We start from the raw sequence: 18,697 nt of genomic DNA on the forward strand, positions 1-18,697 counted from the left end.
CACGTGTAGAAATGCGGGATCCACACATCCTTTTATTTTAAAAAATAAAAAATATAATATTTTCAGATAATACCTTTTAATAATTTTTACTTATTTTTTAAATATTATTTTACATAATAATTATATAATATATGAAAAATAATTAAAAATAAATCATTGCAATAAAAGTTATTTTTAAAGTATATTTAAAAATATGAAAAACATATTACGAACATTTTAAGTTTTTAAATATACGTTGGTTGTATAATTGATGTATTTGAAAATTGTTTTGACTATAATAATAAAACCCAACCGAACTTCATGATTGTTAAAAATTGAACCAATCGGTTGCTTTTGATGGGTTCGAATAAATTTTTGTGGAGTATTTATAATAGTAAATCTCCCTTCGGCTTTCTCTTTAATTTGAATAGATCTTGAACAAATTATATAGCAGGTTAATTATTATTCTTCTTATTCCAGTTCTATAAAATTGGGGACAAATAGAGTTTACATTATATAAAGGCAAGTAAAAATAAACATTATTTAGAGACAGAATTTTTTTATTTTTGCAAATTCAAAAACGGAGTTTAATACTACGTCGGTCTCCTGCTCAAACAATCATATTCATAGTCCTTTTGTATTTGTATAATACTTCAGCGGGAGCTGCGACTCCTAATGGTAGCTGCCGAAAGTGCGGGAGGTGCGGGAGGTGGGGGAGGTGCGGGACGTGCGGCAACTGCGGCAACTGCGGGAGCTGCTTTGGACTGTTGTGTTTCTTCTTTCTCAAGGAAGACTTCAGTGAGAGCTGCGTTGGACTGCAGAGAACACTTCAACAACTGCAAAGCCTGAAAAGTGAACAACGATTGATTAAATAAACATTCAAAAAGAAAGTACCTTTCAAAACTTTCAAAGAAAAATGAAGGCTATGTTTTTAAAAACATTCATGAAAACGGTTTTTAAAAATTATTTTATGGTATTTTATAAAACAAAAACTCGAATCTAAAATGTTTATTAATTTGCTTTTTGTTTATGTTTTTAAACACATGTAATGCTTTATTTTTAATAATTCTTTTGTATTTCTATAATTATTTTTAAAAGCAACTTAAAAACATTATATTTTTTGTTTCTTAATTGAAAATGTGTTTTTCTTTTTATTCTACAAAATAAAAAACTATTTTCAAAATCAATTACCAAACAAACAAGGCTTAATGATTTGGTAATTGATTTGCAAGTAACATCTACCAATTAATTGTGTTATGGAAAAAAGATAACCCCAACCAAATCTACAAGAGAATAGGCTAGAAAAGAAATCAATTAAAACCCAATAAGCTAGAGGATTGTTTACCTCATCAAAACCAATAGTAACCACCTTCTCCTCAAGAACATTAACTTCCTCTATGTTGCACTTCTTAAACAAAGCCATGGTTGCTGTCAGGGACATGGGTGTAATCGACAAGTCATCAGTCACCATGTAGGTAACCAAGCCCTGCACATGACCATAACTCTTTGATGCAGAAGGATTAAAGAAAGGAAGAATAGCATATGCTGGTGTGTTCAACTTCAAGGGCGAGTCTGAGCTCTGGTTAGGCTGCAAGTAAGCTCCCTCTAGTTTTTTCACACTCTTATGCAGGCCTCCTAGACAAACTTCTTTTGGAAGGAAACCCACAATGGTGCCAATAGGCAAAGTTAGGAGGTTGAACAGGAAATCTATGAAATCTTTTTCAGCTTCAGCGAAGATGACTTTATTTTCCTCTGAGTTGATTAGAAGCTTCAAGTTCATCTTAGGGGTTGCTTTGGTTGCCATGCATGAATTAGACCATAAAACCAAAATTAGTTATGTAACAACTCAATTGCAATTGTGTAGATATATATATATATATATATATATATATGAAATCTCACATTAATAAAAGAAAAAAATTTGATGCTATTTATGTATTAACTTCTCTTAATTTTCTAAACATGTTTTTAAATCGTGAAAACTTTTTAAGCCTAAAATGGATAATATCTACATAGATTAATCTATCAAGAAAACAAATAAACTAACAAAGTAACAAACATATAACTCAACCTCATGCTTGGTAAGCTTACCTGAGTTGACGTTGTTTATGATATTATTTATGTATTAACTAACGAGGAAACAAACTAACAAAAATTTTTGACATTATTTATGTATTAACTCCCTTTAATTTATAAACGTGCTTTTAAATTGTGAGAACTTTTTAGGTTCGAAGTAGATAATATCTACATGGATTAATTTATCAAGAAAATAAGGAAATTAACAAACATATAACTTAGCCAAGTTTGGTAAGGAGAAAAAAATTTTGATGCTATATATTTATATATCAACTCCTCTTAATTTTATAAACATGTTTTTAAATCGTGAGAACTCTTCAAGCCTAAAGTCAATAATATCTATATGGATTAATTTATCAAGAAAACAAGGAAACTTACAAACATATAACTCAACCCCATGTTTGGTAAGCTTACGTGAGTTGAATATATATATACATGAAATCTCATAATAGATAGGAGAAAAAAAATTTGACGCTATTTATGTATAAACTCCTCTTAATTTTATAAACGTGTTTTTAAATCATGAGAATGCTTTAGACCCGAAGCGGATAATATCTATACGGATTAATCTATCAAGAAAACAAGGAAATTAACAAACATACAACTCAACCAAGTTTGGTAAGCTTACATGAGTTGAAAGCCATTTCCACCAAAAAAGTAGTCCACTAACTTTTAAGTACCTAAAACTGAGCTTCTACAGAAAACTAAAATAGAGAGAGAGAAAGGAGATGAAATTAAAATAGATGACTAGTGATCTTGAAGTGGAATTTGCGGTGCTATTCTTGTTTTAAATTCATTATATAAGCAAAGACAAAGTGGTTTTGGTTCTTTCCTTTCTCCTCAATTAATGGTTTTGGTTCTCTCCTTGCAAGTATGGTTTTGAACTTGGATTCTTTCCTTTCTCAATCCTAAAAAGTATATTTGTTTTCTTTTTGTTTTAAATTTATTATATAAGCAAAGATAAAGTAGTTTTGATTCTTTCCCTTCCTCTCAATTAATGGTTTTGATTCTCTTCTTGCAAGTATGGCTTTGAATTTTGATTTTTTTCCCCTTTCCCAAAAAGTTTTTGGGTTCTATTCATTTTTAGCAATTATAGACAATGGTTCTCAAGGAATATCTCACATAACCAAGCTTCCTTTAGCCAAGGGCAAAGCCACCGTAGGCTTGGGGGTATATGCCGCCGCTCATATTTTAAAAATAAAAAATTCTTTTGCTTATTTAGGAATTTTAGAAGGTTAAAAAATAAAAATAAAAATGCAAGTTTGCCCCTCTAAAAAACTAATTTGTGTGTGAAAGAAAAATAGATATAATAAAAAATTAGATAACCATGAATATTGAATAGATTTTATAAAATATTTGTTTGTTTATATTTTAAATTTTATTTAATGTTAATAAAATTAAATTTATTTAAATCCTAATATACATAAAATAAATATAGAAAAATAAGTTTTTATAATTTTGTATTTGATATTTTATTAAATTTTTTTTATTTACTGTGGGCTATGTTTTGTTTAATTTCAAGAGATTTTTTAAATGTTTAGACTTTTAAGTTTAATCAAGTAGTTTTTACTTCATGACTACGTACATAGTTATTCAAACATATGTTATTTTAATTATTGGTAAATTTTATAGAATTTAAATATTTGATATTTTATCAAATATCTTTTTTATTTGTAGGTTATGTTTAGTTTAATTTAAAGATTTTTATAAATATTTAGATTTTTAGATTTACTCAAACATTTATTAATTTAGAATTGACTACCTAAGTTTTAATAATAACATTATATTACAACATAGATAACTTTTAAATAAAAATTTCATCATAAACAGATATAAAACTTTTTGGGGGTTGGTAAAGTGCAGTAACTCGACCTTAGGAAAATGGGTTTTAGTAGAGGCTTGTTCTGATTTGGCTGCATGTAAGTTTCACTCAAATTTTCAACGCTCTGATACAAATCACTCAGGCAACCCATCATGCCCTTCTCTGTACGAAGCATAATAACAGTCCCAACGAGTAATGTAAAAAGATTGAAGAGGAAATCTACGAAGTCATTTTCTGCTTCAGCATAGAGGACTTTCTGACTGTTCTTGTCTATTACAAGATTCAACTTCATTGTGGTTTCTGCCATTGTTTCTACTATTTAAAAGCCGCTCAGATAAACAGACGATATATACTTGGAGCATGTTTCCATGAACCTATATATACTTGGGAGGCCTGTATACATATGGCCTGTGTGGGGAAGTTGAATGGTTGATCTAAATGAATTCAGTGCACGTAACCCCTATGATTTAATGCACTGCGTAAAAGTGCAAGTGAAAATTAATGGCTCTCTTCTTCTTTTAAATTCATTATATAATTAGCATAGGGCAAAGTGGCGCTTTGGTCCATTCCCTTCTCTTAAATTAATGGTTTTCTCTTATCCTCAAGAGCCTTTTTTTTTTTTTATACTATTCTTTATTAACCATGGTATAAGCAATGTTCTATGGAGTATCTTACGTACATGACCAAACTCATATATATGCTTAATTTTGTTGTCATTATTGAACCAACATTTGGAGTTAAGGTGGTAATGAAAGGTGAGTTATTATTGGTTTGGTTTTAATATTGGGCAAGAATTGTACAAATTAAATGGGCTTCGCACTATTGTTCTGCTAGTGTTCATGTGTCCAAAAATTGGTGCAGCGAAATTTGGACAGGTAAGGAAAACATCAGAGCTTCACCACTGAAGGTTCACTGCTCCTAAAAGTTTTAAATAAGAAGGCAGCAATTTTGGGATAGGCATGTTTGCCTAGATCAGATCAACCTTCCCACGGTGGCATTTCCAGTGAGATGCAGCATAAATGCTTATGCACCATTACTTCTATGGACGATGCTGGTTAGAACTTGTTGGACTGCAATGATGCTTCCTTCAGCAGCTTAAAACCCTATCATAAAACCAATCAAAATTCAACATATATGGTTCACAGCATGAATGCCTTCTGGAATTGGGAAGAGTTATATTTTCCCAAAAAGAAAACTTACAGTTCTGACTTAGTCTGCAATTAAGTGCAAGCGATTTGAGATTTCATGAGGTTTTTTTTTTTTCCAAAGAGCTGCATTTCTCTGAAAAAATGCCTCCAGATTCATGTTCATTGGGGCTAATAATGCAAATTTATACTTTTGACGACAGATATATAAGCTAAGCCTTTTTACAAAGGAAACCAATGGCAGAAGCTTGCTTGGTCTGCAAAGATGCCGTGAGTAGTTTCAAAGCTAATCCTTGAATTCGATGTGGGCTCACCACCTTGTCCTGGAACCAACCAGATATTCTACTTTCAGTTTGTGTTTTCCTCCCTCTTCCACCTGTGCCTCTTTCCATCCTAATCTTCTTCTCAACTTTATTCCCCAAATCATATTCTTATCATACAACTGTTTTTCAAAGCAATTTTTTACAAAACAATTCTTAAAAACCGTTTTTCAAAACTATTTTCCCCAACATTCTAAAAAGTTGACATTTTTCTGCACATTTTTGAATTTTTTTTTTTTAATTTTATCGAATATATAATTTAAATAATTATACAGAGGGAAAAAAAATTCTAAATGTAGAAGTTGAAGAAATTTTGGTAAAATAAAAAATATCTGGGGAAAAAGTGCCATGTCAGCAATCTGCATCAAAGTAAACACCGGCCCTGTCAAGTTGGGCCAGTAGATTATGATTCCAACATTAAGGAAATGGGCCCCCCCCTTTTGTTCCATTATTAGCCCACCAAACTAATACTATGTAACTTAGTGTGCACTTATCTTCTTAGTGGGCCCCTTCTGGGCGGCTCTCGGTTCATATCCACCCTCCATCCTCCCAAGCCCAATCATCCCATACTCTTTTTCCAGAAATTTCATATTTCACAACCCCACCACGTGGCCGTAAATAATTGTTATTGTAATGGGTTTATATTCTTTATGATATTTTCTATGTTTTGCATGATAAAATAGTTTTTCTTATTCATGGACGTACGGTAAGGTCAAATCACGTCTCATGCATTTTTATTATGTAAATCATTTTATATATAAATTGATGGATTTAGCCCTTCATTAATTCTACAAATAGAAATTAATTTTTTATTTTTAAAGATAGAAAATATCTTTTTATTCTAAAAAATAAAAAATATTGTGTTTTTAAGGAACATCTTTTTATTATTTTTGCTTATTTTCTAAATTTTATTTTAAAGAATAATTATACAAATATGAAAAATACTTAAAAATAAAGTATTACTATAAACTTTATTTTTAAAATATATTTAAAAATATGAAAAATGGATTAAGAATATTTTAAGTTTTTATATATATTTTTGTTCTATAATTGATGTATTTGAAGATTGTTTTGACTATAATTTATCAATAATGAATTAATTAAATTGAGTCCATGTAATATACATAATAATGAAAGTAACAAATAAAAAAAAAAAAAAAAAACTCATTCATTGGGAAACCATTATAAATTATAAGAAATACAAGTTTTAAAATATCAATTTGATTTAATTTTTATTGATTAGGAATCAAGAAAATTGAAAATTGAATCAACTAAATCAATTTCCACAATAACAAAACCTAACCAAAACTTCACAATTGTTAAAAATTTAATCAGTTCGGTTGCTTTTGATGGTCTAGCATTCAAAAGTGTGTAGCCGAATGGTGCCCATGCTATCTCCTCGACTTGAGGTCCATAGTTCAAATTGTTATAGGTGGGATTTTTTTTTTCATTGACTTTTCTTAAAACTAATCAATCCCACATCTGATGGTGATAAAAACGAGGAGGCCTTTTAATACATTACGCATCCAAAGGAATGACTTCTCCACAACTCCTGGGTTTACCATAGAGCCCAACATGTGACATGGGCTTTATTTGGATGGTCACCAGTGTGGTTGCTGGTTTAGGCGGTTTGCAGTCGATTTGATGGCTAGGCGGTGCAATGGTTGATGGTTGGCAGTCGATTTGATGGCTAGGCAGTTCAAGGGTCAATGGTTGACGGTAAATTTGATGGCTAGGCGGTTTAATGCAGATGGTCGGCAATCAATTTGATAGCTAGGTGGTTCAATGGTCGATTCGATGGCTAGACGATTCAATGATCAACGGTTGGTAGTCCATTCGATGGTTAACATTGGTTTTTGTTTCTTCTTTCTCAAGGAAGGCTTTAGTGAGAGCTGCCTTGAACTGTAGAGCACCTCTCGATAAATGCAAAGCCTGAAAAGTGAACACAAAGATTGATTAAATCAATCCCCAAAAAGAAAATTCCTTTCAAAACTTTAGAGAAAATTTTAGGCTATGTTTTTTAAAACATTCATGGAAAAAACTTTTTGAGGATGGTTTTTTAAAATTATTTATGATATTTTGCGGAACAAGTCAATTGAAGAATCTAAAACATTCTTTAATTCTTTTTTTTTTTTAATGTTTCTAGATATGTTTTAAAAATAGTGTTACATGTAATATTTTATTTTTAATCATTCTTCCATATTTATATTATTATTTTTAGAATAAATCTTAGAAAATAAATGGAAACAATTAACTAAAAAACGTAATTTAAAAACATCATGTTTTTTATTTCCTGTTTGAAAATATGTTTTTTCTTTTTATTTTGTTGAATAGAAAACTATTTCAAAAATCAATTACCCAACAAGGTATAATAATTTAGTAATTGATTTACAAGTAATATCTCCTAATTAATTATGTTATGGGAAAAAAAATTAACTCCAAAACCCAACCAAATCTACAAGAGAATAAGCCAGAAAAGAAATCAATTAAAACCCAACAAGCCAGATAATTGTTTACCTCATCAAGGCCAATTGCAACCAATCACCTTCTCCTCCAGAACATCAACTTCTTCTATGTTGTACTTCTTAAACAAAGCCATGGTTGTTGCCATGGACATGGGTGTAACCGACAAGTCATCAGTCACCATGTAGGTAACTAAGCCCTGCACATGACCATGACTCCTCGTTGAAGAAGAATTAAAGAAAGGAAGAATAGCATAGGCTAGTGTATTCAATTTCAGGGGCGAGTCCGCGCTCTGGTTAGGTTGCAGGTAAGCTCCATCGAGTTTTTTGATACTCTCATGCAGGCCTCCTAGGGAAATTCCTTTTGGAAGAAAACTCGTTGTGGTGCCAATCGGCAAAGTCAGAAGGTTGAATAGGAAATCTACGAAATTTTTTTCAGCTTCAACGAAGACAACTTGATCATCCTTTTTGTTGATTAAAAGCTTCAAGCTCATCTTAGGGGTCGCTTTGGTTTCCATGCATGAATTGGATCATAAAACCAATATTAGTTATATAATAATTCAATTTCAATCTTGTAGATATTGTTGCTATATATAAACCAAAAATCCCATATTAGATAGGAGAAAAATTTTTTTTGATGCTATTTATGTATGAATTCTTCCTAATTTTATAAACACGTTTTTAAATCGTGGGAATTCTTTAAGTCCAAAATGAACAATATCTACACAGATTAATCTATCAAGAAAATAAAGAAATCAATAAACATATAAGCAGATAATATCTATATGGATTAATTTATCAAGAAAACAAGGAAATTGACAAACTTATAACTCAACCAAGTTTGATAAGCTTATATGGATTGGAAGCCATTTCCAGAAGAAAAGTAGTCCACTAACTTTACCTAGAATTGAGCTTCTACAGAAAACTCAAATAGAAAGAACATAAAAGGAGATGAAATTAAAATAGCTGAATAGTGATCTTGAAGTGGAAATAATGGCTCTCTTCTTGTTTTAGATTCATTATATAAGCAAAGACAAAGTGGTTTTGGTTCTTTCCTTTCTCCTCAATTAATGGTCCTTTTCTTACAAGTATGGTTTTGAATTTTGATTCTTTACCTTCTAAAAAATTTTATTTTTTCTTCTTGTTTTAAATTCATTATATAAGCAAAGACAAAGTAGTTTTGGTTCTTTCCTTTCTCCTCAATTAATGGTTTTGGTTTTCTTCTTTGCAAGTATGGTTTTGAATTTTGATTTTCTCCCTACTCGATCCTAAAAAGTGTTTTTTTTTCTTGTTTTAAATTCATTATATAATTAAGCAAAGACAAAGTGGTTTTGGTTCTTTCCTTTCTCCTCCTTTAATAATGGTTTTGATTCTCTTCTTGTTAGTATGGTATTGAATTTTTGTTCTTTCCCTTATCCTCTAAAGTATTTATATATTTTTTCCGAGTTCTATTCTTTCTTAGTGATGGTGTAGGCAATGTTCTCATGAAATATCTCACATAACCAACCTTCCTTCAGCATCTTCAAACCCTATCATAGAGCCAAACAAAACTTAATATAATTGTTTAATTAAGAGTGAGTCCAGTTATGGTAGGTGCTTTCATTGAGATTTTTGACAATCTCATACTAGTTACCAAAACCACCTACATTGCTCTTCTTTGTAAGGATATTGACCACAGTTCCAATGGGCAAAAACCGAAGGTTGAAGAGGAAATCTATGAAGTCCTTTGTTGCTTCATTAAAAAAAGACTTTAATTATTGTTGTTTGTGTCTAATAGAAGCAGCGAAGCAATGGGCATGGAGTCGTGAAGATTCACCGCATCAACGTTCCCAACAACATTAACATTCTCTGCAGCGGCGAAGACAACAACAGACCCAATAGATACGGAAAGCTCCGCCCTCTCTAATGGGCTTACGCAGCTACTGAGGTGGAGGAAGTGCTCATTGTTGGGGTGATAGAGGGCTCGAAGCAGCCAAAGGAGGCGGGGGAAGTCCTGTAGACCCCCATTTTGGGTTTATTTTTTGCACTTATTTGTTTTTGCCACATGGTAGGTTTTTAGAGGTCCACGTGTCATCTTTGGAGAGGTCATTAGGAAGTGGCAGCTGCCCTGTTAGTGGAAGTAGGCGTTTTTGGAAGAGGCAATCAGCAAGTGATAGGTGTGTGAGAAGATTTTGAGGACAGTTTTGAGGCCGTTGGGGGGAGAGGAGCTTAAGGAAGAAACCAACTAAGGAAAGAAAAGGAAAAAGGGTTTTACAAAGGAACTGAGGATGAGAGGAGTAGGTTTTCTTTTTCTAGGATTCAAGGGTTTTAAGTGAGAGCTGAAAAAAATGTGTGAAATAGAAATAGTGAATCAGTAGAGAGACAATTTCAGCTTAAGTGAGGGTCATTCTATAGGGAGTTAGAAAGGAGAAAGGGGCATTTGGAGCAGCAAAGACAAGAAGTGAAAAAGAGAAAGAGAAGAAGTAGAGAATCAGCTCGCCACTTTTTTTCTTATCCGGGTATGATTACAACATATTTTACATTTTCCCATTTTAAACTATTCTCCTTTGTTTCCTGCTGATTTTGGGTTCATCTTGGTGCTTGAATGTTGACATCAGATATTGTGCATATTTGTGAAATCTAAGACCGATTTTTATGCATTTTTGTTGATTCTAATATGGTTCTTTTAGTTCTGTTGGTAAGCAACTCGTGCATTTCTCTGTTCATGAACGACTTGAATATGGATCCATCACTGAATCTTATTATCAAAGATCATGCTCTTGCTTCCTTTTGATTCCACCTGTATCTAGCCCATTGACCTTTATGAAATGGAGCTAGGTTTAACCATATTATTTTTGTTTGTGCATGCTTTGTTTTTGTTTTTGTTTTTGTTTTTTTTACTTTCCCCTCTGTTTCTGGTATTTTTAGAGTGTTGGGTATCATGTTTGGGTTGGCCATCTTGATCGGGGTGCTTCTGGGAGAGCTCAGGTTGGTCTAATAGATTCAGCTATGGAAGAAGTCTAGCTGTTGAGAGTGTCTTCCAAGCTCATAATTGATTATGTTGGCACCATTAATTAGAGTGAAGAGTACCCCTGGTGCTTCCGGAGAGCAGTGCTTGAATGTGAAGATGAGAGCCTTGTTAGCATGGATTAGGCTTCTATAGGGACACATCCCGAGGGGTCCCCTAGTGTCGGCGCCTTCTCTTGATTCAGAGCACTTTTGGAACTGAATGCATGAGTAGTAGGCATCTGGGGAAATTGAAGTGTTGAATAGATAAAAGAAAATAAGCAAGACTTTTTTAAGAAGGAAATATTGCTCATGGGAATCGATTGGTACACAAGTCCAAGAGAAGTTTCTTATGCTCCTATGATTTCTATTGAAAAGGCATACCATAAGCAACTTACAGAAGCAAATTACCAATAGTGTTTTTGAGCCCTCTTCTATGATAGCCCAGTGTGACCCCTGCCAGGGCAAGAACACGACATGCTACTTGAAATACTGAGGTGATGGGGTGCCTAAGGACGCAAGTGCAGTTGTAACCACCATCTCTCCCACCTTTGCACTGCCATGCATGGCCACCCAAAACCTTTGTAAAACCCTTCATTAAAACCCCATTCTATCAAACCTGAATCTCAAGCCAAACCGCTCTTGTCTGAAACGTCATGACAAACTCACTATCTCCCCATCTATCACACCCACTACCAGCAACTTATTCCACCACCATACCTATATTTCCATATTTCAATACCCACTAAACCCACTTTTCTCACTACCTTCCACCACCCATTCCATCAATCATAACCCACACCCTTCATACCCACCAGTCCCCATTCTTCATATCCACCAAACCTGATCACCACAACGCACTCACCCATTCAACTCATCACTTTCGCAACCATCCACCTATACCCAACCCTCTACCCGATCTCCTTGTCACCTTTCCCACCCCCCTACCTGCATGGCACGCATGATATTTTCTAGCATTGGCAGAAATTAATGGAGGATGTGAGGAAACCTTGACACTGTTTAGGAAGAGGCAAGAGTTGGAAATCCATCAAAAGTTGATGAGCTTGCATACATGTCAAAGGCGTAGCACATGGTCCTAACCATGCTACAAATATTAGAAGCTTGAGAATGAACAGAGGAATGACTCAGGTGAAAGCAAGACATATAGACGCAACTTTCAGGAAGCTGAACTGAGTAACCCAGACAAGGATCAAGACCTTGAATTTGGTGGTTCTGAAGGAGAAGACATCCCTAGAGTTGGAAGTAATTGGTGAAGATGGGACTGTACAATCTGTTTGAGCAAGCTGTATTTGGCACAATTAAAGATCTTGTTGTTCCACGTCGGAATGAAAGGTTCCACTATCCACAAGACTATAAGGCTGTAGGGAAGAGGAGATAAGCTACCGCCTTGTTCTATATCTAATGACCTACATCAGTTCCTTCAATCCTTTGCATGAGTGATTCGTGATTCCCAATTGGTGTCTCAGCTGATTCATATCCAGCTGGTGCTCTTTGATTGAGGGAGTAATCAACAAAATTTATAACCTATTACACCATGAACTAGGGCAGCAAAGACAAAGCTACTATAGCATAGTGGCTCTAGGATCGTTCACTGGGAAGGGTTTTCAACTCACAACTGATACCAATTCAAAGTAAATTGGTGCTTTTTTCATTTCAAGGTTAGTTTTAAAAGAAAACATAAATATGTTTGAGTGAAAAGGGTTTGGTCTTAAACTAACCAAGAAGAAAGTAATGGAAATTACTTACGAAGAAAAACATTCCTTGGAGGTTTAGGTTCACAGGGGAGGTTCCTTATGCAAAAACAGAGCTCCGGTCATTTGGTTCATTTCCTCGCATTAGAGAATTAACATATAGTCAATTCTCTAACCGGTGTTGTACAGATGTAACCTTTAAATGGATTTCAGCTCTAATTTCCTCTCACTGATGCAACTTGCAATGGCTCGTGCCTCTCACCTAGCATTTGCCATTCAAGGTGATCTTTAACTTTGGACTTCCCTTCTCAAGCTTGCAAGAGATAACTAATGGATGTCTCATTGGAGTCTAAAAGCTTACCAAGTGTTGGCAATTCTAGAAAATCCTACTTCCAAGTCACTTCCCAAAAGCTCGCAAGAGATAAACAAGTGCATCTCCATGGATGGAGATCACGTGCCTTACCAAGTGTTGGCTCAAGTGACTTGAAGGTGTTTTAAGTTAACTAAAAACATAGAAATCATTAAAGGAACACACGTTCTCTTCATTAATGATGGAAACCACAAAGCTACTAATTCATGCACTTGGAACCTTTCCCGACTACCTTAACTCCAAGGAACTAAAAGTCTAGCCACTCATTCTCTGAGGAAACTTCCTCAGAGCTTGTTTGGCTAGAAAGAAAACTAGCGAGAAAACAAATATATCCAGGAAAAACAGAGCAAGTGCTCTCTAAAATATATTTCTTCCTTTTTCTGATTACAAAATAGATCACATAAGAGATGATCCTATATGATGTCTTTTTAGAGAAAATTACAAACTATATATATGAGGTTATTCACCCTTTTCCTTGCTTAAAGACTAAGGAATCCTATGATAGGTGGATTACAAGGAGAGTTTGGGGATTTAGATAGCAAATATCTAAAGCAAAATATCCTAAAATATCTTCAACATGTCGGTCGGAAATATCAGGAAGCTTCAGGAGAACACCATAGCTGTGCATGTCTGACCGGGTAGGTGCTACCAGTGGATTCGGATATGTCTGACCGGAGAAGTTGAAACGTCCTCCTCTCCCATCCGGCTGTAAGATATCCGGATGTAAAATGTCGGCGCACGGAATTCTTCCCCGGGTGGACTGAGCTATGTTGCGCAAGGGAGATCGTCTGCGTGTGCAAGGTGTAGGGACCCCTCTCCCGGATGACACGGAGCGCGCATGGCTATCCGGATTTCCCAAGCGGAAAGGCGGCGCAATGCTATCTGGATTTCCCAGCGGAAATGCGGCGCAATGCTATCCGGATATGTGTGTTCCGAATGGAAAACATTGACTTAAGTGAGCAAACCTTGCTACAACCCACGTTCCGCCGCTCTCTAATGGTGTGTCCGGACGCCCTGTCCGAACATCTTTACCAAGGATTCCAAAGAATCTCTCCTCAATCTCGGCTTGCTTTGGTGATCAAACAGCTATCAAAACACCAAAACTTAACACAATTTGATTAGAATTGATTGCAAGGGTCCTTAATATGTTAATTGGGTTAAAAGGTGATAACTACTACTCAAAAGTGTTAAAAAGTGTTAATTACAAGCTATCAAATAGCACTTTTCGAGTAGTAATCAATGAGCCCTTTTAATCTCTGACCCCGCTCCATTTCTTCACGTGACTCTCATGCCAAATGTAGTCCCGCTGCCAGGTGTGCTCTCGCATCTCGCATGGGTCTAAACGGATAGAAAGTCAAGTGGCCTTGGAGATCTCAGGTGACTCTTCATCATTGGCAAGGGAGGAATTATCATGCAGTCCCACTTTGGCACTCCTTGACCCCCATGTTGCCATCTACATGCATTCAAACCTCTACCAGATTACCTTTGTCGACCCCACATGTAGACTATAATACAAGTCCATGATTTGAGTTTGAGTCAAAAAATTTCTGAATTTGATGATTCTAATTCAAAGGAAGGTCTCCCAACCTATTCTTTAGAAAATAGAAAACCTGAGCCAAAGGTTGAGTAAGCAAAGGTCGTGCCAACCAATCCAAATGTTGCCAAAGCAAAAGTGAAAGTTAAAGAAACGGCAAAGATACAACTATGTGGAAGCGAAATTGGGTTTTCTGCATTGTACAGTACACCACCCAGATGGGGATCACCCTCATTAGTGATTGCCTATCTCCACCCCGGGCCCACATGCATGACCCCATTTTTCATTGGCCGCCCTCTTATGCTCCTTTTCAAAACCCATGTGTTTCTTTATCCATCTTCATGCATGTATTTTAAAATTGATTTTCAAAATAAAAATCTTGTTTTGATTCCACAACTTTTCATCCTTAAAATTTTTTAGGTCTCAAAAATCCCATTTTCAATAAAAATTTGTTGTCATTTTATCTTCGGCAAGCATTTTTCATTTTTTTTTTCTTCTTGATTTTCATATTGTTTTAAAATAAGTATGAATAAAATTCTATAATTCTAAATCATGGAATTCGTAGAATTAATTCATACAAAATAAATTGGGCTTTGGTGGGGGTCCAACATCAATGATGGTTTCTTTAAAATAAAAATAAATTTGAGTGAAGTGCAATGTCTGTCAATAATGGTTTCTTATTCTGTTTAGTGATGCATGTGATACATTTTGTACTCATTATTGTGCACTAACCCCATTTCATGATAGTGCATTATTGTTTGCTGCTAAGATATGGACTCACTCTCACTTTGACTATTCTCTATGCATGTTTTAGCTTCCAGTGTATGATTATTTGGATATCCATTGATTTCCTTACCGATTGTCATGTTTGTTTCATCTTATTTAGTAGAGACCTATTTTTAGGGGCTTAGAGGGGTGTTACGGTCTTCACTGTACCTTTCCAATAAGTAACCTGACCTTCGAACCCAGGTTTGGTTTTTCACAAACCTTCTTTTCCAAATAAGGAGTCATACTTAATGTTTTCTTTCTTATTTTGTTTTCTCTTTAAAAATAAAATAAAAATAAGTAGCGACTCCAAGTCATTTTCTAAAAAAATAAATCTTTTTTCAAATAAAAAGCAAGTTCGCCATTTGAGTGGAAACACGTGCATAAATGCAAGATCCACACATCCTTTTATTTTAAAAAACAAAAAATATAATATTTTCAGATAATACCTTTTAATAATTTTTACTTATTTTTTAAATATTAGTTTAAATAATAATTATATAAATATGAAAAATAATTAAAAATAAATCATTACAATAAAATTTATTTTTAAAGTATATTTAAAAATATGAAAAACATATTAAGAACATTTTAAGTTTTTAAATATATGTTGGTTGTATAATTGATGTATTTGAAAATTGTTTTGACTATAATTTATTAATAATAAATTACTTAAATTGAGTAAAAAAAAAAACTCATTCAATGGCAAGTTTTATGAATTATAAAAAAAAAATACAAATTTTAAAATATCGATTTGATTTAGTTTTTATTGATTGAAAATCAAGAAAATTGAATACTAAACCGACTAAATCAGTTTTCATAATAATTAAACCCAACCGAACTTCATGATTGTTAAAAATTGAGCCAATCGGTTGCTTTTGATGGGTTCGAATAAATTTTTGTAGAGTATTTATAATAGTAAATCTCCCTTCGGCTTTCTCTTTAATTTGAATAGATCTTGAACAAATTATATAGCAGGTTAATTATTATTCTTCTTATTCTAGTTCTATAAAATTGGGGACAAATAGAGTTTACATTATATAAAGGCAAGTAAAAATAAACATTATTTAGAGACTTAGAATTTTTTTTTATTTTTGCAAATTCGAAAACGGAGTTTAATACTACGTCGGTCTCCTGGTCAAACAATCATATTCATAGTCCTTTTGTATTTGTATAATACTTCAGTGGGAGCTGCGACTCCTAATGGTAGCTGCCAGAGGTGCGGGAGGTGCGGGAGGTGCGGGAAATTTGTGTTTCTTCTTTCTCAAGGAAGACTTCAGTGAGAGCTGCGTTGGACTGCAGAGAACACTTCAACAACTGCAAAGCCTGAAAAGTGAACAACGATTGATTAAATAAACATTCAAAAAGAAAGTACCTTTCAAAACTTTCAAAGAAAAATGAAGGCTATGTTTTTAAAAATATGGTATTTTATAAAACAAAAACTCGAATCTAAAATTTTTATTAATTTACTTTTTGTTTATATTTTTAAATACATGTAATGCTTTATTTTTAATAATTCTTTTGTATTTCTATAATTATTTTTAAAAGCAACTTAAAAACATCATATTTTTTGTTTCTTAATTGAAAATGTGTTTTTCTTTTTATTCTACAAAATAAAAAACTATTTTCAAAATCAATTACCAAACAAACAAGGCTTAATGATTTGGTAATTGATTTGCAAGTAACATCTACCAATTAATTGTGTTATGGAAAAAAGATAACCCCAACCAAATCTACAAGAGAATAGGCTAGAAAAGAAATCAATTAAAACCCAATAAGCTAGAGGATTGTTTACCTCATCAAAACCAATAGTAACCACCTTCTCCTCAAGAACATTAACTTCCTCTATGTTGCACTTCTTAAACAAAGCCATGGTTGCTGTCAAGGACATGGGTGTAATCGACAAGTCATCAGTCACCATGTAGGTAAAGCCTTGCACATGATCATTACTCCTTGATGAAGAAGGATTAAAGAAAGGAAGAATAGCATATGCTGGTGTGTTCAACTTCAAGGGCGAGTCCGAGCTCTGGTTAGGTTGCAAGTAAGCTCCCTCCAGTTTTTTCACACTCTTATGCAGGCCTCCTAGACAAGCTTCTGGGAGGAAACCCACAATGGTGCCAATAGGCAAAGTTAGGAGGTTGAACAGGAAATCTATGAAATCTTTTTCAGCTTCAGCGAAGACAACTTTATTGTCCTCTGTGTTGATTAGAAGCTTCAAGTTCATCTTAGGGGTTGCTTTGGTTGCCATGCATGAATTAGACCATAAAACCAAAATTAGTTATGTAACAACTCAATTGCAATTGTGTAGATATATATATGAAATCTCACATTAGATAAAAGAAAAAAATTTTATGCTATTTATGTATTAACTTCTCTTAATTTTCTAAACATGTTTTTAAATCGTGAAAACTTTTTAAGCCTAAAATGGATAATATCTACATAGATTAATCTATCGAGAAAACAAATAAACTAACAAAGTAACAAACATATAACTCAACCCCATGCTTGGTTAGCTTACCTGAGTTGACGTTGTTTATGATATTATTTATGTATTAACTAACGAGGAAACAAACTAACAAAAATTTTTGACATTATTTATGTATTAACTCCCTTTAATTTATAAACGTGCTTTTAAATTGTGAGAACTTTTTAGGTTCGAAGTAGATAATATCTACATGGATTAATTTATCAAGAAAATAAGGAAATTAACAAACATATAACTCAGCCAAGTTTGGTAAGGAGAAAAAAATTTTGATGCTATACATTTATATATCAACTCCTCTTAATTTTATAAACATGTTTTTAAATCGTGAGAACTCTTCAAGCCTAAAGTCAATAATATTTATATGGATTAATTTATCAAGAAAACAAGGAAACTTACAAACATATAACTCAACCCCATGTTTGGTAAGCTTACGTGAGTTGAATATATATATACATGAAATCTCATAATAGATAGGAGAAAAAAAATTTGACGCTATTTATGTATAAACTCCTCTTAATTTTATAAACGTGTTTTTAAATCATGAGAATGCTTTAGACCCGAAGCGGATAATCTCTATACAAATTAATCTATCAAGAAAACAAGGAAATTAACAAACATACAACTCAACCAAGTTTGGTAAGCTTACATGAGTTGAAAGCCATTTCCACCAAAAAAGTAGTCCACTAACTTTTAAGTACCTAAAACTGAGCTTCTACAGAAAACTAAAATAGAGAGAGAAAAAGGAGATGAAATTAAAATAGATGACTAGTGATCTTGAAGTGGAATTTGCGGTGCTATTCTTGTTTTAAATTCATTATATAAGCAAAGACAAAGTGGTTTTGGTTCTTTCCTTTCTCCTCAATTAATGGTTTTGGTTCTCTCCTTGCAAGTATGGTTTTGAACTTGGATTCTTTCCTTTCTCAATCCTAAAAAGTATATTTGTTTTCTTTTTGTTTTAAATTCATTATATAAGCAAAGATAAAGTGATTTTGATTCTTTCCCTTCCTCTCGGTTTTGATTCTCTTCTTGCAAGTATGGCTTT

At 33.4% G+C, this 18,697-nt stretch overlaps 1 protein-coding gene and 1 long non-coding RNA gene across 4 annotated transcripts; both read right to left on the reverse strand.

Annotated features, from left to right (window-relative positions):
• Nucleotides 1-457: 457 nt before the first annotated feature.
• On the reverse strand, nucleotides 458-18,429 carry LOC117929012. Of its 2 annotated transcripts, XM_034849199.1 has the most exons (4): nucleotides 18,302-18,429; nucleotides 16,966-17,405; nucleotides 16,419-16,496; nucleotides 458-746 (listed from the first exon to the last, which is right to left on the reverse strand). In XM_034849199.1, exons 1-4 carry the CDS (start codon nucleotides 18,315-18,317, stop codon nucleotides 633-635), a joined length of 648 nt encoding a protein of 215 aa, XP_034705090.1. In that variant the 5' UTR covers nucleotides 18,318-18,429; the 3' UTR covers nucleotides 458-632. The 2 variants fall into 2 exon arrangements, with proteins under 2 accessions (XP_034705090.1, XP_034705089.1); XM_034849198.1 differs by lacking the exons at nucleotides 16,419-16,496; nucleotides 16,966-17,405; nucleotides 18,302-18,429 and adding exons at nucleotides 1,325-1,770; nucleotides 2,684-2,811 and having other exon boundaries at nucleotides 458-824.
• Nucleotides 6,598-8,783, reverse strand: LOC117929018. 2 transcript variants are annotated; one of them, XR_004653681.1, is made up of 3 exons: nucleotides 8,706-8,783; nucleotides 7,860-8,309; nucleotides 6,598-7,274 (listed from the first exon to the last, which is right to left on the reverse strand). It is a non-coding gene; the product is annotated as an uncharacterized LOC117929018 (long non-coding RNA). The 2 variants fall into 2 exon arrangements; XR_004653680.1 differs by having other exon boundaries at nucleotides 7,860-8,764.
• Nucleotides 18,430-18,697: the final 268 nt, after the last annotated feature.

Source organism: Vitis riparia, chromosome 13 (genome assembly GCF_004353265.1).
Source record: "Vitis riparia cultivar Riparia Gloire de Montpellier isolate 1030 chromosome 13, EGFV_Vit.rip_1.0, whole genome shotgun sequence".
NCBI lineage: Eukaryota > Viridiplantae > Streptophyta > Magnoliopsida > Vitales > Vitaceae > Vitis > Vitis riparia.